This window comes from Pyrus communis, chromosome 15 (assembly GCF_963583255.1).
Source record: "Pyrus communis chromosome 15, drPyrComm1.1, whole genome shotgun sequence".
NCBI classification, from domain to species: domain Eukaryota; kingdom Viridiplantae; phylum Streptophyta; class Magnoliopsida; order Rosales; family Rosaceae; genus Pyrus; species Pyrus communis.
In genome coordinates this window covers 19,109,193-19,134,475 of record NC_084817.1, presented here as the reverse complement: position 1 = coordinate 19,134,475, position 25,283 = coordinate 19,109,193, and the positions used below count along the sequence as shown (strand labels likewise).

The 25,283-nt window shown below is 38.2% G+C and overlaps 2 protein-coding genes and 1 pseudogene across 2 annotated transcripts; all 3 read right to left on the bottom strand.

The window, feature by feature from the left end:
• Positions 1–998: 998 nt before the first annotated feature.
• Positions 999–1,672, bottom strand: LOC137717139 (uncharacterized; annotated as a pseudogene).
• A 5,446-nt stretch (positions 1,673–7,118) lies between these two features.
• Positions 7,119–10,879, bottom strand: LOC137717261 (phospho-2-dehydro-3-deoxyheptonate aldolase 1, chloroplastic-like). The gene is made up of 5 exons (XM_068456568.1): positions 10,212–10,879; positions 9,736–10,013; positions 8,688–8,964; positions 8,356–8,601; positions 7,119–7,569 (listed from the first exon to the last, which is right to left on the bottom strand). Exons 1-5 carry the CDS (start codon positions 10,761–10,763, stop codon positions 7,303–7,305), a joined length of 1,620 nt encoding a protein of 539 aa, XP_068312669.1. The 5' UTR covers positions 10,764–10,879; the 3' UTR covers positions 7,119–7,302.
• Positions 10,880–20,946: 10,067 nt separating this feature from the next.
• On the bottom strand, positions 20,947–24,682 carry LOC137717138 (uncharacterized). The gene is made up of 6 exons (XM_068456443.1): positions 24,475–24,682; positions 23,443–24,322; positions 23,239–23,378; positions 21,944–23,076; positions 21,245–21,510; positions 20,947–21,100 (listed from the first exon to the last, which is right to left on the bottom strand). Exons 1-6 carry the CDS (start codon positions 24,680–24,682, stop codon positions 20,947–20,949), a joined length of 2,781 nt encoding a protein of 926 aa, XP_068312544.1.
• Positions 24,683–25,283: the final 601 nt, after the last annotated feature.

Genomic DNA, 25,283 nt, shown 5'->3' with positions numbered 1-25,283 from the left:
GCTGCTGTGATGTTTTGAAGATATGGAAGTATTTAACCGTTAGTTCGTTCTGAATTTTTGATATGTTATAGAAGAGATGATGAGAAACAACTTCAATGAAGAAAGTATGCTGATATGAGTAAGAGAAAATGGAGTTTCGAAACTCACAACAGGTCTAACGGGTTGACAGACAAATAATGCACAGTCACTCATCATACCTGAATTTCTGGATTTGTACTGCTCCGATGGATCTCAAATTTGGATATGTTGTAGTTCACAAGTTAAGGAACAACTTTCATGAAGATGGCTTTGCGAGTTGAGCCACGGAGGAAGGTGTTATATTGAAGAGCTATAGAGGAGAACAATGGGAGTTGAGCAAAGAAGATGGATAGGTTAAGGAGGAAGCATGTGACCTGCTGTGCAGTTAAGGTACAGAAAAACCTAGTCAAAGACTGGGCCTTCTACTTTGGGCCTGGTTACCAATTTAAAAAAAAAAAAAAAAAAAGGTGTAAAGGGCTAGGGCTCTTTTTTTTCCTTGGGCCTAACAACCTTCATAAAAAAAAAAAAAAATATATATATATATGAAGAAAGGGTTTTGGACTACCACTTAGAAAAGAAAAGGGTGATTTTTATTAATTTGGAAACTTGACAACTAGCAAGACACCTCATTCGTCAACTCCCTCGACCGGAGACTTGGGGGACTCCTACCATATACTCCTACACCTCGGTACTCGAAAGTTTCGTGACTACTCAATGACTTAGATTTTTCAAGTCCCCAATCGAGAAGTTTTCCTCACTCAGGAAATTAAGGGAGCATTATTTCAACCTACAAGATCCACCCACGAAGTTTCAACGTGCAAACTTCAACAAAAGAAAAAAATTCAAGGAACTTAGTGAAGGATGCCTTAGTGTATTTAACACAACACGTTGAATGAAGTAAAACTTATTTATTGATATATTCAATAAATTACAAATACATGCATACACATGAATCAAAACAAACAAACAGGAGGGGGCATTCACAAAGGTTGCTCATGAAAAGTCTCAGCACTCGGCAAAGCCCCATAAATATGAGGCATCGGAGGGTAATCATTTAGAACCTCAGTACTGGGCAGAACCTCATAAAGAGGAGGCACCAAAGGTTGATCATTTGGAGCTTCAGTACGTGGTACAACCCTAGAGGACGAAGGCAATAAATTCTTTTCGAACAAACTCACAAACCTCTAATGATCACTTAAAATCTGACCCTTGGATTCCTGCAACTGGTTAGGCTTTCTCTTCATGTTTGTAGCATAGCTATGTGCGAGCCTGTGCAACTGTTTATTCTGGTGCTTAAGCCTCTGATCTCCTGTTTGAGACTTATCACTTTAGCCGCTAATGATTCAACTTGGCAGGTTCGAGCGAATAAGCGTTGGGCCATATTAGACATAGAACCCGCACACTGAACATTGAGAGCCAGAGAATCCTTAACAGCCAACTCATCGGACCGTCTGGAAAGTAGTCTGTTATCTTTGGGAGTGAGAAGATTCCTGGCCACCACTGCAGCGGTCATGTCATTCTTCATCACAGAGTCCCCAACAGTAAGAGGACCAATAAGGGATAAGAAGGATGAGCGCCATATGTTGTCTTGAGAAGACATGGTTGCCTCTTCACCAACATTCAAGTCAAAACGACGGTCGGATGGGCCAGACATTTTCAGAAATGATGAAGGAAAAATAGGTCCAATAAATCTCAGAAGTACGAAAAAAAAGGGAGGACTTCCTACAAGCAGTAACTCTCTTAATGTACTTCTTGAACACAATTGGTATCCCTATAAAAGAAAGGGCAACAAGGCCGTTTGTTCAAAAATCGAAGAGGCACCACTCTCCGAATTTCGAGAAGCAGATTTTCCTGAGTAAAATTTATTAGCAATCTTCACACGCGACATTAGTTCCTCAGATACCAAGGACAACATTGCCAAAGAACTCTGACAAAGTTAAGACACGTAAATTGTGAAGGTCCAGCTACCCTACCATTACCCACAAGGGTAAAGGAACATCACCACTGCTTGATAACTAGAAAATCCCTATGTGTGTGAACCTCCGTGCTCCGTGGCAAAGCAGACTTGCAAAAATGCCCAACCTTTCCTCACATCCGAGAAAGCACTCCTAACAAGATTGCTTGCTCAGAAATCGAAGAGGCACCGCTATCCGAATCTCTAGAACCATATCCCTAACAAGATTGCTTACTAAAAAATTGAAGAGGCACTGCTCTCCGAATCTCAAGAACTAGATCCCTAGTAAGATTATTTGTTCCAAAAATCGAAAGAGCACCGCTCTCTCAACCTCGAGAGCTGGATTTTCTTGGATAAAAATTGTCGACGCTTTTCACACGTAACATCAGTTTTCCAGGTAACGTGAACCACTTTGTCAAAGATCTTTGACAAAGTTAAAACACGTGAACCTTGCAGCTCCCACTCCATTGCTCTAACCGAGAAAGGTAAAGGAACAATATTACTACTCGTTGTTGGTACAATTCCTATATATGTTGACCTTCATCCTCCACAGCTAGGCAGACCTGCAAAAATGCTTAACCCTTCCTCATATCTAAAAGGGCACTTCCAACATAGGCTCTTGAAATACTCCGTTTTCTTCCCCCTCGATAATACTTCCACCAACCAGCCATATCAGAGTAAGAGTATCTCATATCATCAAGGTTGAAAGCAAGGGTATCCCATATCATCATTTTTCCTTGTCTTTTCCTTTGCCCTTGCTCTTACCTGCAGGACAAAGAGAAAGAACGCAATCAGTCGGAACCTAAAATCAAACTTCCGATTTGGAAGTGATTGCCTGAAACTTTTGCCTGGTTGCTTACCTAGCATTGCTCTCGAGTACTCATCCTCAACTGTTGTCAAGGTCACAAATTCCTTCGGCAAATACCTCAAAACAATTGATACGATACTGGCTCTTTACACTGAAGCTGCAAGCATGGATGAGTCGTTGAGAAGTAGTGCTCTGAAGGACCATTTAAATGCAAAGGTTGCACACCACTTCTGCTATACAAAAGATTGAAGCAGAAGGTTTAATGACGAGCTGGAACATATCACTACAGCACGACACCTTCCCTGCAGAACTACATAATCCAGACGGAGGAATCTAAGTCAAATCCAAGCTCGGCATCGCTAACCTAACTGAAGAGCTCGAGAAACTTCAACAATCTTTCGCTAGCACTGTCACCGGAGAGCAAAGCCTCGCCATACCACATCCACTACTTTGTCAACAGCAAAAGTATCCTATATCATCAGGGTCAAGCGTACTCTAGATTTGACGGACTTGTCTTGACCCTCAAACTCCTGAATTAACTCACCCATTTGGAGGAAACTAGAAAACCCTCCAGCCCAGTTCAAGAATACGCCTGTGGAAAGTCAACAAATACAACAAAGCATATGCCGATTCATCCGTTACTTTTTTTAAAACAAGAGTATCTCATATCATCTTTTCTCCCTGTCGTTTTCTTTGTCCTTGTTGTTGAATGAGAGACAAGGAGAAAGAGAACAATCAGCTAGAACCTGAGATCAAACTTCCGATCTAAGGCTGATTGCTGGGAACTCTGATTACTTACCATGTCTGTTACCTTTTTTCGCAGATCTCCTAGCTCAGAGACTTGGGGGACTCCTACTATAGGGTTTGTATTGCACTTGACCAAGCCCGAAACTATAAGTAAGCTTCAAATGAAAATGATACATTACCTTGTGCGTCAACATCAGCTAAAAATACCATTCCTGGATGGAGGAAAAGTACTTCCAGAGAAGAGGCCACATCTACCTATGGGCTAGAGGCAAGTGAAAATGTTATCACGCTTTGGTACTTAGAAGTTTTGTGATTACTTAATGGCTTGGATCTTGCAAGTCCCCAACCGAGGAGCTTCCCTCACTCGGGAACTTAGGGGAGCACTGTTTGTACCATACTTGACCCTTCCCAAAACTACTGAGCACCAATCAACAGTATACCGTCAAGGACCCACAAGAGTTTCCCTTCAACTAGAAGGCCAATCACAATGTGATAAGTGTCGATATCAGAGGCCAATCACATTGCAACACGTGTCGATATCAGAGGCCAATCATAGCATGACACTTGTCAATGTCAGAACAAGGCTAGAAACTCTCTTCTATAAAAGGGGTTCATTTTCTCACAATAATCCCTAATGTCATTTGTACTAAACTATTCACTAGAACTCACTAAAGGAGAGCTTGAACTCATGTATTTGTGTAAACCCTTCACAATTAATAAGAACTCATCTACTCCGTGGACGTAGCCAATCTGGGTGAATCACGTACATCTTGTGTTTGCTTCTCTGTCTCTATATCTTTACATACTTATCCACATTAGTGACCGGAGCAATATGGCGAAGGTCACAAACTTGACACTTTCTGTTGTACCAAAGTCCTTGCTGATTTTGTGCATCAACAGAAATTGAAATGTATTAGATATTTGAAAATTCTGAATATTCGATTTTTATTTTTTCAAAATCTTTCGAACTTATTCTGATACAAAAAAATTTCTGAGATTATTCTGATTCCAAAATTTCTGAATTTAAAAATTGTGATCCACTTCGATCCAATTGCTAAATTTTGGAACAAAATTGAAAACGTTGTTTCTGATCTAATCTTTCTGAAAAACATTTCTAATCAAAATAAAGAACTCACATTTGGAAATCTCAAATTCCCACTTGTAAAAAATCATGTGCGGGAGAGAAACAGCATTTTTGAGTTACCCATTTTGATTTGAGGATTGCAACTGAACGTAATACCAGCCCAATCACATTAGATGTTCTTTTTCTTCCATGGACCCTCCCCAATCAAGAAGAACAAAACTTACCAAATCCGGCCCAAAGCCACTTGGATTTCAATTAAGAGGACTCAAAAGTCAAACTGGTGCACTTTTGCTGTCCGGCTTAAACTTTGGTGTCTACAACCCACCACTGACCACCCATAAGATAACCATGGTTAACCATTAACAATTAAAAATGAGTGCTGATAAACACTTCCAAATCCAGTTTTTAATAAAAATTCTGATACCAATTTTACCCTCTTGTAAAATGACATTCAAGGACCAAAGCAAAAAAGATAAATGAAAATTTTTCTTCTTTGTTTACCATCTCTCTACAACTATCTCTATTCCTTTCAATATAATTTTCCTCATTTTCAATGTTTCTTCTTCAGTATGCTTGGAATACATAATTATATATCACATATTATTATATAAATGAAATAAAGTTTATCTTTAAAATTTATCTCTACTTATATAATGCTATGTTCTAGACTGAAAAATCTCTCCACGAGTAGGATACACTGATGCACCCGAACAAATTTGAGCTAGCAAACTGATCAATGATGATTATAATATTATAACAATTTTTTTTTTAAAAAAAAAAAAAAGAAAATGTTTAAACACACTAACTTAGAAAGATCAATTACACCTACAAGAACGTCCTCGTGAAAATTTGGGGAATTGGCTACAATGATCTTTTAGCATATCCTCGATATGATATTTACAACTTGGACTCGTTACGTGTCGATATTTAATTTTAATTAGTTCAACAATTGATTTTGATTTCTAATCATTTTAGCCACTTTTTAAAAACATTTTTCCTGACTTGTCACATGATAAATCTTAGGAAAAATAGCTACACTAAACATATTTTGACATTTGATTTACATAAAGGAAAGTGCTAGTTATATACCCACTTTTACCTCCCACACCTTTGTTAGTTTTTGGCAATTGATCTTCTTCAATTCATTCGATCCGATGGACAAAATTGAAGAGAAGTAAAAATAGGTGTGTAGGTAGCACTACCCTTACATAATCATTTTCATTAACGACGACATGACATAATGATAGCACAACAATTATATAATGACGACATAATAAACACTAACGATGTAGTGAAGATTTAGATAGTGAGAACATGGAGAATAGGAAATGGGTAATGCTAAGGAGACCAAATTATGTAAATCAAATGATGTGATTATTGATGATTGAATTATTAATTAAGTGTCAATCAACATGCCTATTTCTGACTAATAACACATTATTTAGTTACAAATTTGATAATCCTAGCATTATTCGGGAATTGATCCTTCTAGCAGGAAACTTAGCCTTGTTCTCACATAGATGGATTGTCTGCCCTCCCTTTCCCATACCTTCCCCATGCCCTCTTGTTTTGTGCAGTTACGATTAAGCCAGGTCAATATTTTATATTAATTTTTTAATAAAAATAATAAGACAAAAAATAAATATTAACGTGATTTAACCGTGACCGCACAAGAAAGAAGAGTATACAGAGAATATGGGAAGGGGAAGGCAAACAATCTATCTCCTTGTTCTCACAACAACGGTCAATTTGACAAAGTACCAATCAACCTGACATGACATCAAATGTATTTAAATAAGTCTTAAAGAACGACCAGAACGCGACGGTGGCGGCGAGCTAGTTACACGTAAGTCCTCCACAGCTCTTTATGCCAAGATGTAGGCTACGAAGCTGAATTTGAAGCCTTTCACCTACCACAACCCAAGTTCATAAACTTTGCGGTCTTCTTCGCAATTCAACTTGTCCACCTCTATACATACATATACATACATATATATATATATATATAATATAAAAAATTGTTATTGACTCTTCAAAAATCTCATTTTACACTCCTTACAAGTGTAATTTTTTTTTTTTAATATAAAAAATTTAAAGTGTGAAATAAAATTTTTAGAGTGCTAATAACAATTTCCTCTATATATATATATATTCAGAGAGGGGCATATGAAATGTATGCATCACACATGGCATTGCGGTCTTCTTCGCAATTCAACTTGTCCACCTCTATTCTTCTTCGCAATTCAACTTGTCCACCTCCGTACGTACGTACATACGTACATACATACATACATACATAATGAACTGTTATTGGCACTTTAAAAATCTCATTTTACACTCCTCACAAGTGTATTTTTCTTTTTTAATATAAAATATTTAAAATGTGAAATAAAAATTTTGAAATGCTAATAACAATTCTATATATATATATATATATATATATATATATATATATATATATATATCAGAGGGGCATATGAAATGTATGCATCACACATGGCAAAGTCAAAATCATACGCATTATTTAATTTATTTTTCCTTCCCTTCAAAGTTCAAAGTCTCAGACCATAACTTCCAGTACGTACAACACACAACATAAATTATCTCTAAACACCAGTGACGTATTAACACACTGCCGTTTGGAAAAGATGAATAAAATAACTTCCAGGGTTCTCAACCCTTGAGACCATTCTACAGACCTAAAGTGGCAACCGGGTTCTGTGACTTGATCCTTCTTTTCCTGAGGCGCTCGGCAATGATAAAGGCGAGCTCAAGAGATTGTGAGGCGTTGAGCCTTGGGTCGCAGTGAGTGTGGTAGCGTGAGCTAAGGTCGTCGAATGTCACAGTGCGTGAACCTCCAATGCATTCTGTCACATTCTGGCCTGTCATCTCTAGATGAACACCACCTGGGTGGCTTCCTTCTTGCTCGTGCACATCAAAGAACGCTCTCACCTCCGCCTGAACAAATAGCAAATAATAAAGTTTTAAGTACAGGTGAACCATCCTTGTTATCAGATATTTCTAATTCACAAAATTAAATAGATAGATATACACGAATACAATGTCCCACCAATTCCTGCTAAGACAATTAGTGCTTTGTGACGCAAAACGGGCTGCTAGCCGATTTTGAAAACAATCCCTTACCAACCAGAATTGTCATTTTAAAACTTCTTGCCAATATTTTCCCCCATTTTCTCTTCTCCTCCAACCCCGCCAACAAAAATAAAAAGAATAAAAACCCGAAGCTCGAATATGCTTTTCTAATGCTTTCATCGACTGTTATACCAAACACCCCTTACAAGACATTCTACTCCCACCTACTACACCTACACATTGCGCCATCAGACGAGTCAATTTGCTAGGAGATGATCATTAAGATGTCTTTGAAGTTACAGAATGGCCACCAAGTGAGACACTTGAGCTGGCTGCCCCCACCCCAACAAACTTAAAGAAATTTTCAACAATGTGGATTATAAGGTTGAGGAATTTGGCCTTCTATTGAATGCAAATGTTGGTGGATGACAAAGAAGACAACAGAAAATTGTGACAAATAGAGGTGCAAGCCAAATCAAATTTATTTTTGTTCTCATGGCTGCTATAAGCTTTCAACAAAAACATTTATTATTTACTAATTAGGTGCTCTGAACCAACATGTTTATTAATTACCACATGACTAATCTACACCAATTGAGCAATAAACCTAACAGTTGAATAAAGAAAAACGCTAAAAGATAAGAATCATACCCTTATGGCATCGAAAGGACGTGTTTTGAGGCCGCAGGGAGCCTTAATGGTGTTTCCATGCATTGGGTCACTGACCCATGTGACAATCTGTCCAGCCCTGCGGACTGCCCTAATAAGATGAGGAAGTTTCACCCTCATGTTCTCAGCTCCCATTCTTGTGATCACTGTTATCCTCCCAGCTTTGTTCTGAGGATTCAAAATCTCAATGAGCTTAACAAGCTCATTTGGATCCATCTTATCGCTGACCTGCATCACAAAAGTGATCCCATATTGATCTCCTCCATTGTAATTAGATTGAACAGGACATATACATCATACGGGAGATGAATTACCTTGATTCCAAGGGGATTGGCAACACCTCTAAGGAACTCAACATGAGCACCATCCAGTTGCCTGGTACGCTCACCAACCCAAAGCATATGGGCAGAGCAATCATAGTAAAGGCCGGAAGTTGAATCCAACCTAGTAAGAGACTGCTCGTAAGGCAAGAGCAAGCACTCATGAGATGTCCAGAACTCAGTTGTTGTCATGATGGGGTGATCGATTGTGAGCCCGGCAGCGGTCATGAATCCTAGGGCCTCATCAACCCTGGAAGCTAGCTCCCGATATCTGACATGCCAAATCAGGATAACACATGTTATTAGGTAGAACTATTACCAAAGCTAACCAAATTAAAATTGGAAGTTTGGTACACTTCAAGTCATATCAATATGACATTCCAATATACCATTATTGGATAAAACTTTGGTACGAGTCATTAGGTGACATACTAGTTCCGGGCACCGCCATGACAAGGTTACTAATAAACATGTAGAATACCAAACCTAACCAAATCAACATTTAGAACTTGGTACACTTATCATCATATTAATATGATTCCAACAATTGCGTTTTAGAAAACAACTTGTTATTCATTAGAGACTAAAAAAGCAGGTAATTTGGATTATTAGGAAAAACACATCAAACACCACCAGACAATGTGATATTATGTAACCATCGCTATCCACACACGCACTAAAGGTTACTCATGCGGTCCCGAAATTCATTGGCGAAAAGAACACTAGATTCCGCAATTTACATGTGCATATCTTTGAGGTACAGAACATAGCACAAAAAGATCCAAAAGGTTAAAAAGTCTTTTAACACATAAATGACGAATATACTCGATGAAAGAACAAACAAATAGGCAAGGCAATGATAATGACTGAGGGCATAGGCATAAACTCACTAACTCGTGATCAACGACACCCAAAAACACCAAAATCTAATGAAATTAGTTTACTTTTTAAGTAATTAAGTCTTTCACTTGTCCATGCCACATGATTCTATTTAATTTATCACTAATCTAAGTTCTAACACAGTAAAACTGAAGAAACATACCTATCACCTTGCTCGCTGTGCTCCGTGAAATCCAAGTTCCACTGTGTGACCCTCTGCATAGCTGCATAACCTCCAGTAGCGAAAGCCCTGAGAAGGTTGAGAGTAGCAGCAGATTGACAATAGGCTCTAATCAGTCTCTGGGGGTCTGGAGTCCTCGACTGTAAATCGAAGGCGTCTCCGTTCACATTATCCCCTCTGTAACTAGGCAGCTTCACACCGTTCTTCTCCTCAAAAGAATCCGATCTGGGTTTCGCAAACTGACCCGCCATTCTTCCCACCTATGTAAACAACCACACCCAGTTTCACAATCCATTTCAATTCCCACAATTACACACATATTACTGAAATTTCAAGCAAAAACAATGGACCCAGATTCACAATTCAGTTCAATCCCCAAACTTGCTCACAAATTACTGAACTTTCATTGAAACAACATAGAAACCGGCAAATTTCGTATAATTGGGAAAAAGTGTTACCTTGACGACGGGCATTTGGCCTCCGAACATCAAAACGACGCCCATTTGGAGGAGAATTCTGAAGGTGTCACGAATGTTGTTGGCATTGAACTCCTTGAAGCTCTCAGCGCAGTCCCCACCTTGAAGAAGAAACGCGTTTCCCATGGCGGCCTCTCCGATAAGCTCCTCCAGGTTCCTCGCCTCACCAGCGAACACAATAGGCGGGAACGAATCGAGGGTCCGAAGCACCGACTGGAGATCTTCCTGATTCGGGTACTCCGGCAATTGCAGCGCCTTCTTAGATTTCCATGTCTCCAAGCTCCATTTCGCCGGAACTGCATTGTGCGTCGTCGCCAAAGAAGAAGAAGACGCCGTCTGAGCAGCCTGCTGCTTCGGCGGCTTATCGGAGACAACTGGGTTCTTGGCTGGCTCGGCGGCGTGGACGGCGACGATTGGCCAGACGGACTTGATGGGCAGAGAGGGTTGGTGAGTTCTGGAAAAGGGTAAGAGAGACTGACCTTGAACGAAGCCGGATTTGGTGGGAATCAGAGCGCTGCTGCTTGTGAGCGCCATTTTTGTTAGATTTTCTGAAGATTTTTTCTTTTTTTTTCCTTTTTCTATTTGGTGTGAAGGTACAATGAGATTGGAGAGAGAAATCTCAGAGGGTACCTGAGGAAGGAAAAGGAAATTGGGAGGGCTTTTATAAGAAAACAGGGTGTCTTTACAGAGAGATGCGGTGTTGGGCAGTTGAGGGGATGAGTGTGGGTTGTTCCGGGGTTTTGCGGGTTGTTGGAAGGGTATTTTTGGAATTAAGCGTTTCAACAATTTTGGGTAAAAGTCAATATACTTTTGCACAGTGAGTAGTAGGTAGGGCTGGAAAAAATTCCCGAAAATCCCAAACCAAACCGAAAAAATCCCAAACCCAAACCGAAAAATCCCAAACCGAAACTATCCCAAATTTTGGTAATCCCATACCGAAAAATACCGAAATATTCGGTATGGAATTGGTTCCCAGATTTCTTTTCTTCGGTATTCCCGAAGTCCCGAAATCCCGAAATCTTTTCTTGTTTTTGGTTCCTACTTTCCAAACAATGAAAAAATAAAACAAAAAGCAGAGCCTTTCGGTTCCACTAGCAAAGGAACAAAAATAAAATAATATGAACAAGGCATGTGATGGTGATGCCTTGTCGGTTTGGGATAAAAGCACAAAGCTTTTTGGGAAACTAAAAGCACAAAGCTTTTGTTTTGGTTTTGAATCTTGATTCTTGATAGTATCATTGTCTGCCATCTTCCCACTCCCACTGACAGCCATCCTCTACCTCTTCTCTCCCTCCACCGACTCCCTCAAATGAACAGAAGGAAGAAAGCCCAAGGCACTCTGTAGCTTCTCTTTTTTCTTTTTCTTTTTTCTTGTTTCAGATCTAGAAAGCTTCACGAATTCAGGATTTGGAAACAACCATACATTGATGTCATGGCATCAGAATTCTACGAAGCAGTGCCATCGCTGCAAAGCAGAGTAGCCCTCCGATGGCGATTTCGTTCGGCAAAACATGGAAAAGCTCACACATCGACGAGGATGGGTACCTAATTATGTTCGGTGCACGTCACAAAGCTCTCCGACTCCCGAAGGCAGCAAAGACAAACCCAGGAATGAGAGGGATGGAGATAGGGGTGGGTAGGTCGACAAATCTGGGACGAGGTGTGGCCGTGTGGGCTGGTAGGGGAGTGGGAGGTCCATGAATCTTTGATTTTAAATTGGGGTTTTAAATTTTGATGCAGGTTTGGTTCGGTTTCGGAAAATCCCGAAATACCGAAAATATTTCGGGAATCCCGAACTTCGGGAATACTGAAATTTTGGTTTGGGATCGGTCCTTAGATTTTCATCCCGAAAATAAACGGTTTGGGACTGGATGTGCCGTTTTCGGTTCGGTATCCCATACCGAACCAGCCCTAGTAGTAGGTGGTATTATTTTTTTTTTTTTTTTTTTGGTTTTTTTGTTTTTGCTAATTTATTATAAGGCTAAACCAATTCTCCTTCTTTTTAATATAAATAATATTGTTTATAAAAAAAAAAAAAAGTTTTTTTCCTTCAAAATTTTGATGTATTTTCACTCATCATATTTTAAAATTTATTTAAATTTATTCAAGTATGATAAATAGAGTGATGAACATTTCTTTCTCTTAAAAAGAGAAACAAGAATATTCCCTTATATTCTTTTACGATTCGACAGAAAAAAAGAGAGTAGGTAAGGTGCATGTTTTGGGTTTTGGAAGCCGAGCTGAATTAGATTTTTAAACATTCATTCATTAATCTGTATTATTATTTGTTTTTGTGTGTGGAAAATGTGCACCAAAAAAGAACCACATGGGTAGCTCTTAATAATTACAAAAGTGAGCATGGAACAAAGCTCTCTCAATCGAAATGTTCTTAAATTCGAATCTATAGGTGAATACTTACACTTACCTCAACCTGTTTGAAATATTTTCGAAAAAAATTGAGGGGATTTTATAAAAAAATGTCACCTGAATTGGTAAGTTACTTTTGAGAAGAGAAATATCACTAACGATTTAGCTCTCTGACATTTCAATTGATGATGTTGACATTTTTATTCACATTTGAGCATTAATAAATCAGTTTATCATTTAAAATAATGAATGTAAAAAGCTATTACCTCAATTTGTTTGAGGTATTCCATCGAAGACTTTATCTCTAAAGATGAATTACATTATTCAACTGATAAATGAATTAAAATCGTGATATATGGCTAATTAAGATTTGGGTCATTTTGGTTCCGATCTTTAATCAGCCTAATTGTTAAACTAAAACCTTATTTTTTGAATATTTTGATTGACGTCCTTAGCATCATTTAAGAGATTTAACTTATGCATTTAATGTCCCACAAATTATGAAATTTAAACAAATTCAAATAATATTTTTAAAATATAATAAATACTTAAAAATCAATAATAGAGTAATATTGTTCTTCACAAAATTATAGAAAAAAAAAAAATGTACCCACATAATTATTAACATATTTTAAAAAATAACTATTGATATATTTTAAAACATAAAATAAATACATATAATTAGCATGGGTACATTTAGTAAAATTAAAAATGGGTACAAATAAGTTAAAAAATATGGGCAGAAAAAAAAATTATATGGGTACAAATTAAAACTAAGTTAAAATTGGTACAAATTAAAAAGAGTTGCAAATTAAAAATGGGTACAAACTAATATATATATATATATATATATATATATGATTAAAAATTTAGCCATAAATATAAATATACCATATGTAACATTTCTCACAATAAATGAATATATTTAGAAATAAAATATATTTTGTTATTGAAATAATTAATGACATCTATTAAAACCCAAGGACCTTGATCAAAAATTGAAAAGGAATAAGGTTTTAATCAATGGAGTAGCAAAAAGAGCAATGAAAACCTAATTTTTCCTTAAGATTTTGTTCCATGGCTAATTATGGACCAATGGCTGCTCCATTTGCATTTGGCAGGACCAATGGCTTCCGCGGTTCCACTTGTTTCGACCTTTCTGTTCCCGCCCTGACGGATGTGCTATTGAGTGGGTCTCGGATCTTATTGATAAAGAAACATCCTCGTGGAAGGCAGATTTGATCAATGCTTTATTTCCTCCAAGTGATGCGGCTTTAATTCTCTCTATTCCGTTAAGCGGAAGGCTTCCCCTGGATATATTAATTTGGCACTATGATTTCAAAGGTGTTTTTTTTCGAATAAGAGTGCCTACAAAGTTGCCTATTATATGCGGGATTCACTATCTACACTATCTGCAAGTATTCCAGCTGGTCTGATGTGGAATTCCATATGGAAAGCTAAGGTTCGTGGGTAAAATCAAGATGTGCGTTTGGAGAGCTTGCCATAATGTACTCCCTATCCGTTCAGCGCTGGCGGTGGACAACACCTGTATTTTCTGTAGTTCATCTCTGGAGTCGGTGCTACATGTGTTTAATTCTTGTCCTTTCACTCGCACTGTCGACCTCGTTGCCAACTTGAACCTTGTTGTCCCTCCTGGCGTCTCAACCTAGTTTTGTGAGTGGTTCTATCATTGCATGGCCTCACTTTCTGCAGATCAACACAATCTGTTTTTGGTGCTCATTCACTCAATTTGGCAGGTCAGAAACACACTACTATGGGAGGATAAACTTGAGAACCCTGCTTTGGTTGGCTATATGGCCAATCTTTTTTCGCTTGATTTCCTCAAAGCCCAACCTGCTCTCCCTCCCAAACCTTTGCCTTCACCATCCCGTTGGTGTCCTCCCCTTCTGGATGGGTAAAAATAAACGTTGATGGGTTTTTTTGTTTTGCTGTGAATTTGGTGGGCATCGGTGTAGTTTTTGTGACGAAGCTGGTAGCTATGCTGGAGATTTTGTCTGAAAATTACCACACACGACTAACCCCAGAATGGTTGAACTTATGGTTGCTTGGGATGGGATTCTATGGGCTGTGCAGTGGCACTGGTAACATGTCGTTTTAGAGACTGACGCCCTGTAGATGGTTTAAGACATCAGTAACTTGAAGAAGGGCTCCTCGCCTACTGATCTTTTGGTTGAGGACGTCAGAGAGGGTTTGAGAGTCTTTGTTGAATCTAAGGTTTGTCATGTTCATCGATCTGCAAATGTTGCAGTGCTCTGTATGGTCAAGTTGGGCTTGTCCTATGATTTCAATTCTTGTTAGTTTGAGGAACCTTCAAATTCATTGTCAGAGATTCTTCTACAAGATTGTATGCTTTCTTGATTTTTGATGAATAAATCACTATCATTTCTTCTCAAAAAAAAAAAAAAAAAAAAAAGAAAAAGTTCCATGGCTAATTATAGACTGCAAATTGTATAGTTTATGTTGTATTACGTTATAAAAAATGTGTTTCGTATGTATACTTTACAAACCAAGGGTGCGGTCCTTATGGTCAATTTAGGTTTTAATCCAGAAATAGTTTTTATGTTTCAGTGCTTATGGGTTAAAATTTTGGCCCGCATTATTAAAGAAAGAATTTAGGATAATTTTTTTCTTAAAGTAACTTTATTTCAGGAAAAATTATATAGACTATCCAAATTTAATTTTATGAACATTTTAACTTAAAAATATTTAGATTCTAATAAATATTGAAAAATCACTGAACCGACATCATGAAACTCGTGGAACACTATGAAAGAATATGAAACACATGAAGATTTTTTTTTATTTTTTATAAATATTTTAATCGTGGGATTTAAATTTGAAATGTCAGATCTTTTTTTTTTTTTTTTTTTTTTACTGTTGGATTTGATCATATTAGATTTTAACCGTTGGATTCAATGAATTTATAAATATAAAATTGAACTTAAGACCACTCACTCACAATGGGCTTGCAATAATGTGATTCATATTTGCATTTGGTAATAATAAAACCTAAGACATCTCACTTACAAATAAAGAGGAATACGATTATGTAGTAGTACTAAGTGGGTGGGAGAGCTTATTAAAAAGATAAAAAATGGTAGTAATTGGAAAATTTTATTTTATTTTTTGTGAGAGTCTTGGTCAAGTCTAACCACGTTTTATTTCCTCAAGTAAAAAAAAAAAAAGGTTTGGAAGTTAAAAAAGAAATGAAAGGCAAATTAAAATAAGCTGAGCCGAGCCAAGGAAAAACCATATGGCTCTGTAGAATTTACATTAATTTAGGAAATATTTACCAATAGAAATAAAATTAATGTTTATTTTTTCGGATTGGAATAAAATAAAAAGGTGTTTAAAATAGAATGAAGAAATGTCCAAGTCACCCACCTCAGACGTTTTAAGTTTGATTTTTTTTGTTAAAGACGAATTTAAATTATATTATTCATAGTACATTGTGAAATTTCACCCGCTTTTCACATTTTTAATGTAATATCGTTCATTAAAAAAAGAAAAAATAGAATAAAGAAATGTCAAAGTCACCCACCTACCCTCCTCGACTTCCATGCTACAGTCCTCTCGGTCCGACCTCTCCTACCCCATTACACAACACCTCCCTCCACACTCGACACGTGTCCATCAACTTGGCACATGACTTGGCATATTCCGATGGCTTTCGTTGCAAGCGTGCAGGAATTCTTGAGGTTTGGGTTTGGAAGGTAGCTTGGTGGCAGCGCGACAGAGCGGTGTTGGTGATCGCACGAGGTGGATCTCACCAGCTTGCGTCTCTGATTGGTGTACATGTTGGAAGTCTTCCAACGGTCATGAATCTCGTCCATGCTATTCGCCGTTCTATTTTACACGTGCGCAAATTATTAAACGAACCGCACGGAGCATCGACCGATATTCAAAACTATTGAATCTCCGGTCAAGTCTGTAAAAAATTCAATGCCTAACAATCTGAAGTCATGAATCTCATTTGGAACTTGGACAATGTCTTCACACATTAGGAAGAAAATGTAATATTTTATACCCTTTAAACACATTATTCAGGTAACCATTATACTGTATATGGGACAAATGTGTGTCACTAGTTTTCTAAGTAACTTTTGACACAAGTTTTTGTGGAGCTTATTTTCGTAATGTATTTCAACGATCTGAACAATCTATATTTTAAATCTTCTCTCAAAAGTCATGTGTACCAAAAATCATCTAAATTTGAAACTATATGACCATTTCCAACCCATGAGATAAAGCTTAAATATAAGCTCTAAGGGAGATTATATTCGCACACCCGAATTACTTCCCCCACACCTTTTTAATTTTTTAATATTTTTCTATCAAGTGTTAGTGACGTGGGCTAGATTCCCACCAGTTTTCTAACCATTGGGCTAAAATAAGTCATGGGGAGAAAATATATCTCTGGGCTAGATTTTTCCCAGGATTTAAGCCTAACTTAAATTATTCTGGATCCATCAAACTGTCATATTTCAAACTTTTTTTATTTTTTACTTATAATCTTATGGCTTTGATCAAATGAGATCAAATTTAATGGTAAAAAAAAGATTTGATGGCCAAAATTAAATCTAATGTCTAAAATAATTTAAAAAAAATTATTAAATCAAATTTCACTTAAAACTTTATAAATACCTATATATTTGTATGATTTTTAATTACTTATCGAAATTTAAATATTTTTAGATTAAAATGTTCATAAAAATAATTAGGATAATCTACATAAATTTTATTTTCAAAAAAGTTACTAAAAAAAAAATAAAGGCTTTATTATTTAATAATTTGGGGCTAAAATTTTAAGCCATAAGGGTTGAAGGAGAAAAACAGTTTCTTAGTTATGGCTTAAAATTTTTTGGCTTAGATTAAGGGTTCATGGTTTTCTTGTAGAAATTGTATTCGTTTATTTTCTCACTTTAAATGAATGTCTTAATGGTTTGGATTTGTCAAATTATTTGCAAGGATGATCTATGACTAATGTTCTAAAAGATAGACAATTCAGATTGTTAAAATACATTGCCCAATGGACCCACAAAAATGTGTGTGAAAAGTTGTGCACAAAAATAGTACCACATATCTGCGACCTATGAAAAAATTATGACTTTTTAGCCAAAATAGTCTTTAAGATTGACATAAGTTCTCACTTTGGTCCCTAAGATTTGAAATTGTTACAAGTGGTCCCTAAGTTTGTCAACCATCAATTTTTTTGGTTATTCTGTGAAAAACCTCCATTAAATAAGGATAAAATGACAAAAATACCCTTAAATTTTTTCAAAACATTTTGGGCGATTTTTTTTATTAAATTAAGGCTATTTTTGTTATTTTATCCTTATTTAACAGAAAATTTTCACGGAAGAACCAAAATGATTGATGGTGAACAAATTTAGGACCACTTCTATTGATTTCAAATCTCAAGGATCAAAATGAAGAGTTTGTTGATGCACAAAATCGGTGAAGACTTTGGAACAACGTAAAGTGTCAAGTTTGTGACCTTCACTCGGTTGCTCCGGTCACCTAGTGATGATGATGTGAAAAGAGGTGGAGATAGGGAAGCAAACACAAGATGTACATGGTTCGCCCTAAGTATGGCTACGTTCACGGAGTAAAGGCGTTCTCATTAATAGTGAAGAGTTTACACAAATACATAAGTTTAAGCATAATTATCATTAGTGGGTTCTAATGACTAGTTTAAGTACAATAATGACATTAGCCCCTCATTGTAGGAGAATGGTCTTCTTTTATAGTTGAGGAGAGTCTCCAACTTTTGTTCGCGATCAATGTGGGACTCTATGAGCCTTATTCTGATGTTGACATGTGTTGTGCTGTGATTGGCCTCCTGGTTGGAGGGAAACTCTTGTGCTTCGGCAAGGGTGTCTCAGCATGAACCCCTCACTAGGTCCTTAAAGGTATGACGTTGACTAGTGCTCGGTAGTTTCAGGATTGATCAAGTATGGTACAAACAATGCTCCCCTAAGTTCCCGAGTGAGGAAAGCTTCTCGGTTGGGGACTTGCAAAAAACCAAGTCACTGAATAATCACGAAACTTTTAAGTACTGAAGTGTAATAGCATAAAGTGGGAGTGAGAGTTGCCGAAGGAGGTGCCTTGATATTCTTGAATGGTTGAAGCTTTTTTCTTTGGATACATAGCTTGAGTAGTTAAAGCTTTGTAGGTGAAACTTTTTTGTTGAACTTTGTAGGTGAAGCTTTTAGGTTGAAGCTTTGTAGGTGAAGCTTGTAAGTTGAAGCTTTGTAGGTAAAGCTTGCATGTTGAAGCTTTGTAGGTGAAACTTTTAGGTTGAAGCTTTGTAGGCGAAGCTTTGTGATTGAAGCTTTGTAGGTGAAGCTTTTAGGTTGAAGCTTTGTAAGTGAAGCTTTGTGGTTGAAGCTTTCTAGGTGAAGTTTTGTGGTTGAAATTTTGTAGGTGAAGCTTTTAGGTTGAAGATTTGTCGGTGAAGCTTGTATGTTAAAGCTTTGTCGGTGAAGCTTTTTTGAAGCACATAAATAGATTTTGCTTCTAGGCTTTTTGAAACTTTTTGTTTTTTTTTTTTGTTAAAGTTTTCAGTTGAAGCTTTTTTGAAGAGTACATAAATAGATTTTGCTTCCACACTCCTAAAGAAGTGTGGAAGGCTTATTGAATTTGGGTGTGGGAAGCTCATACCCTTGGGTGTGGGAAGCTCATGCCTTTGGATGTGGGAGGCTCTCTTCCTTGGATGTGGGAAGCTCTCTTCCTTGGGTGTGGGAAGCTCATGCCTTTGGGTGTGGGAAGGTCTCTTCCTTAGGTGTAGGAAGCTCATGCCCTTGGGTGTGAGAAACTCTCTTCCTTAAGTGTGGGAAGCTCATACCCTTGGGTAGCTTTTGCTTCCACACTCTTGAAGAAGAGTGCGGAAGACAATCTACATGTTGTAGTTATCTATTATGTGTTGATGCTTTATTGGCCTTCTCCACATGTCACAATTAATAATTAAATAATTGCTTAATTAATAATTAACAATTAATTAAATAATTAATAATTAACAATTAATTAATTAATTAATAATTAACAAAATAATTATTAATTAATTAATTTCGATTTCTTTTTTGGCAGATTTTTTTTTGTTTTTTTGTTTGTTTGTTTGTTTTTCTTTTCTTTTTTTTTTTTTTGAACTAGGGACAAGAAAACGTGGGAGAGACAACATATATAGATTTTGCTTCCACACTCTTAAGCAAGAGTGTGCGAGGTAAACCATACATTGTAGTAGTTGAAGGTTTAGAGGAACCATATAAATTGATTTTGCTTTGCACAGTCTTAAGAAAGAGTGTGTGAAGTTTTCTACGAGTTGTAATGTTTTCATTGTTGCAGAGGAGAAATGTTTGGAGTAGATGTAAGAGGTCTGAAGAGCTTGATCTTTGTATACCATGCACTGAAGCCTTTATTGGCTTGCAATAAGACTTTGTTGGTGACTATAACCCTTGTTGGGCATAAATACTCCCTTAGTTGGGTTGAGTTAAGCTTGCTTATCCCTATTTTAAGCTGTAAGGCTTGATGGTTTTTTATTATTTGTGAATGCTAAGAGTTCACATGTACGAGTTGTACCACTTCTCACTTAGTTGGTGGGAAGAATGGTGAGTTGCTGAGGCAAAAATGTTTATTAATAGTACTAGTTGCACTTTTCATCGCCTGGTTGGTGATATGAAGGTGAGTTCTTTCATTACCTAGTTGGTGATAAGAGTGGCAAGTTGTCGAATTATATTTAGAGTACAGGTTGTACCTTTCATCACTTGGTTAGTGATATGAAGGTGAGTTCCTTCATTACCTAGTTGGTGATAAGAGTGGCAAGTTGCCGGATGATATTTAAAGTACAGGTTGTCCCTTTCATCACCTAGTTGGTGATACAAAGGTGAGTTTCTTCATCACCTGGTTGGTGAGAATAAGGGCAAGGTACCGAGGCACATTGTAGTAAGTGTCGAATGACACAAAGTATGTTGACCCCTTTCGAAGCTCAGTTGGCTTATGTATGAATGTGTTGAAATGTATGATGTTTATGTTAATTGAGATGAGTGATGCTTATGAATGTTTTGCTATGCATGAAGGAATCTATGCTTTGGATATGTGAACCATGTTGGTTGTAACACTTAGTTTCACTTACTTAGTGTCAAAGTATGCATGTTAACGCTCTAAGTTAGAGCATAGAGGTATGTCATTGTAGACCAAGTGTTCCAGTGCTAGGAATGTAAAAAAGTTGGGACGAAGTTGTCTGAATCACCTCTTTATTAACTTTATGCCAGATGGCATTCCTTACAAAATATGGTGAATGGCTATAACTTAACATTTGTACCATGTGAGTCTACTTGTAATAGTACTTTAGGTGATCAGCGATCCACAGATGGTCAAGGGTCTCGCCATCAGAACTTCTGAGTTTGTAGGAGCCAGGGCGACTGATGCTGACAACTTCAAATGGTCCATCCCAGTTTGGGCTGAGTGTGGCTTCACTCAGGAATCTGTCACAGAGTAGTCTTTTCTTCAATACCCAGTCCCCCACTTTGAAAGAGCGAGGTTTGACCTTAGAGTCATAGTAGTTAGAGACGAGATGCTTGTAAGCGATGTTCCTTAAGTGAGCCTAGTCCGTATGTTCCTTGACTAACTCTAAGTTGAGGGCAAGTTGTTTATCATTTTCACTTTGCCTATAGTTCTTAACTCGATATGTTGCTTGCTCGAGCTCAACTGGGATAACCGCCTCTGTACCAAAGGCAAGTGATAATGGAGTTTCTCCTGTTGAAGTCCGATACGAAGTTCGGTATGACCAAAGAACCTGGGGTACAAGTTCTGGCCACAAACCTTTAGCCTTGTCCAAGCTAGTCTTCAAGGTGCGCTTGATTATCTTGTTAATTGCCTCAACTTGTCCATTAGCCTGAGGATAAGCTAGGGAGGTGAAACATAAGTTGATTTTGAATGTAGAATAAAAAAATCCTGAACTTCTTGTTGTCAAACTGTCGCCCGTTGTCTGTGACAATCGCATTGGGAATGCCAAATCGACAAAGGATGTTCTTTCATACGAAGTCTTCTATCTTTGCCTCAGTAATGTTTGCCAAGGGTTCTACTTCGGCCCACTTTATGAAGTAGTCAACTGCAACAATCGCATAACGGACCTTGCCCTTCCACGTAAACATTGGGCCAATCAAATTAAGTCCCCACTGGGCGAAGGGCTAAAGGCTGATCATAGGATTGAAAGGCTCATGAGGGGAATGATGAATAGTTACGTAACGTTGGCACTTGTCATATGAGCGAGATATTTTGATGGCATCCTGGTGAAATGTTGGCCAATAATATCCCTGGCAAAAAACCTTTTGTGCTAGGGATCGAGATCCGGCATGATCTCCGCAGACTCCTTCATGTATTTCTCGAATGACCATTTCCCCCTCAGCAGGTGTAAGACACCTCAAGCATGGCAGAGTGAAACCTCGCTTGTAGAGTTGGTCATTGATGATTAGGTAGCGGGTAAACTTGTATCGAATTTGCTTAGCTTGGACTTTATCATCTAGGAGGGTGCCATGAGCAAGGAATTTATAAATTGGGGTGATCCAACTATCCCCTTGTTGTAAGTTATACATTTCTATGGCCATGGTGCTTGGTGTTGCCAACAACTCGACATGAATGTTTCTTCCAATCTCGTCTTCCACTACTGAGGCAAGGCGAGCCAAGGCGTCTGCATGACTATTTGCTACTCGAGGGACTTGGGTGATCTGGTAGTGGAAATGCTTGAGCAAGATTTGTGCTTGTGCAAGATACGTTGCCATGAAGCTATCTTTAGCAACAAAGTTATTTGTGATTTGGTTGACCACCAACTGAAAGTCGCTGAAGATGTCAAGTTGTTTAATTCCAAGGTGTTTGGCCAAATGTAAGCTTGCCAGGAGGGCTTCATACTTGGCCTCATTGTTTGACGCCTTGAATTTGAAGCGAAGAACATACTCCATTGCAACTTTGTCGGGCACAGTAAGGACCAGTTCTGCTCCACAACCTTGTTGGTTGGATGTACCATCAACATACAGAATCCATACTGGAAAGGTTGGTTTTACTTTCTGAGCTTTCGAGGGTAATGAAGCCAATGCCTCAGGTGTAGGTGAAATGTCAATAGGATATGTGAATTCGGAGATGAAATCTGCAACTGCCTGGCCTTTCTCAGCTGGCTTTGTTTGGTAAGAGATGTCAAACTCCCCCAATGTTATCGCCCACTTGATCATTCGTTCCGAAGTGTTAGGACTCTGGAGTACTTGTTGAAGGGGGTGATTGGTAAACACAATGATGGAAAATGCTTGGAAGTAAGGGCGGAGTTTTCGAGCAGACATGATCAATGCTAGTGCCAATTTCTCAATGTTAGAGTACCTTGTCTCTGTATCTTGTAAGGCTTTGCTAACATAGTATATGGGTCGTTCAACACTACCATCTATTCGAATGAGAACCGAACTGACTGCTGAAGCTGATACAGATAAATAAATAATGATAATGTCACCAATTTTAGGTTTGGAGAGTAAAGGGGGTTTACTTATGCACTCCTTGAGGTTACTGAATGCCTCATCACATTCATCAGTCTATGTAATGCACTTCTTGCTTCCCTTAAGTGCTTTAAAGAATGGAGCACATCTATATGTGGCTTTAGAGATGAGCCTGGTTAAGGCTGCCACCTTGCTAGTAAGGCTCTGGATGTCTTTTGAAGTTACTGGTTCCTTCATGTTAAGGATTGCCTTGATCTTCTTAGGGTTAGCTTCAATGCCTCGTTGGCTAATCATGAAGCCCAAGAATTTGCCAGAGTCCACGCAGAGGGTACATAAGGATTTGGTTGTACCCTGAGTAAACATCTATGAAGCTCAAGAGTTCACACTCTGCCGTTGAGTCAATAAGTCTATCAATGAGTGGGAGGGGAAAACTATCTTTAGGGCATCTTTTGTTGAGGTCAGTGTAGTCAACACACATTCTCCACAAGGTCTTTTGGAGTAGGAGGCTTTCTTTAGTCGAATTTTTCTTAACAATGACAACATTTGCTACCCACGTTGGGTAATTGACTTCATGGACGAAGCCTATGTCTTTGAGTTTTTCAACTTCTGCCTTTATTGCCTCGTATCGTTCAACATCATATGATCTATGTTTCTGTTTCACTGGCTTGGTCTTGGGATCAATGCTTAAACGATGACAGATGATATTAGGAGAGATACCCAGCATGTCCTCGTATAACCAAGCAAAGACCTTCGCGTTCTCTTGCGAAAATGAGATCAATGCCAACCGAAGAGATGGTGACAAGGTGGTGCCAATCTTCACCATGCGATCTGGATAGTCTTTTGAGATAGAGACATTATCCAATTCTTCAGCAGGATGTGCTTGTTGGGTGAAAGAGTCATCTTGTGTATCGTTAGGTTGACCATTGCCATTACGAAGAGCCGAGTTGGCTTCATCCGGGTTGGTTTTCATGACTTGGTCATGTATATAGAAGGTTTCTTTGGGCACATGCAAATGTTGTTGCTTGACTGAAGTGTTGTAGAATAATCGTGCACTAAGTTGATATTCTCTGATGTAACCATTGCTATAAGGTGTTGGAAATTTCATCAGCAATATATGTGTAGATACCATGACCTTAAGATCGTTGATGCTTGTGCATCCAAAGATGACATTATATGTCGTCGGGTAGTCGACCACAAGGAAATTAGTGGTAATAGTAGCTGTGTAAGGGCCTGTACCAATGGTAAGTGGTAATTGTATGCTCCCCAAAGGTTGCATGATATCACCAGAAAAGCTTATCAAAGGAGTAACTGAGGGGTCGAGCAAATGTTCAGCTATATTAAGTGCCTGAAAGCTTCGACGAACATGATATTGACCGAAGCACCTGTGTCTACAAGGATTCGTCGTATATCAAATTTGGCTATGTGAGCCTCCACAATCAATAGGTCGTTGTGAGGGTAGACGATGCCTCTTTCCTCCTCAGGGTAGAAACATATTGGATCCCAATTAGGCTTTTGATACTTGCATCCCCTGATGTCTTCCACATGAAATACTTGGTGGCCAGACCTTAAAGTTCGTTCACTGTTTTTCATGGCCCTGTTGGAAGATTTAGAAAGGGGTGTGCCACCGCTGATAGAATATATCATATTCATCTGGCGTTGGTTACAGTTGTCCCTATGGGGTGAAGGAGGAATTGATCAATTTTCCCTCCGCGTGCCAAAACGTCGATATGGTCATGAAGGGTGACACATTTTTTGTTGTCATGGCCGTTATACTCATGGTAGTAACAAAACATGCATGTGTTCTTCGTGGATTTATAATCTGGCTGCCTTGGTTTTGGCTTCGGTATCAAATGAGTTATACTGGGGTAAATTGCTGCGCAAGTGGCATTTAAAGGTATGTATGCCTCACATCTTGGGGTAGGGCCTGTCTTGACATGCGATTAGTTCACTGCATTGACTGCCTGAGGGCAGGCATTATCATAACGATACCCTTGATTATCGCGATAGTGTCCCCTACTCTTCTTATTAAAATGAGATTTTTGAGGATGAAAGTGCTTTCTCTTGCCCTGAGATTGATATGTCTGTTGTCTCGGTGATGCGCTAGGTAAAGTAGGGGGAGATGCAACGGTCGTCTGGATGGTCGAGGTTTTTTCACTTGGCTGGATCTGGCTTCCATTTCGTACTTGTTGAT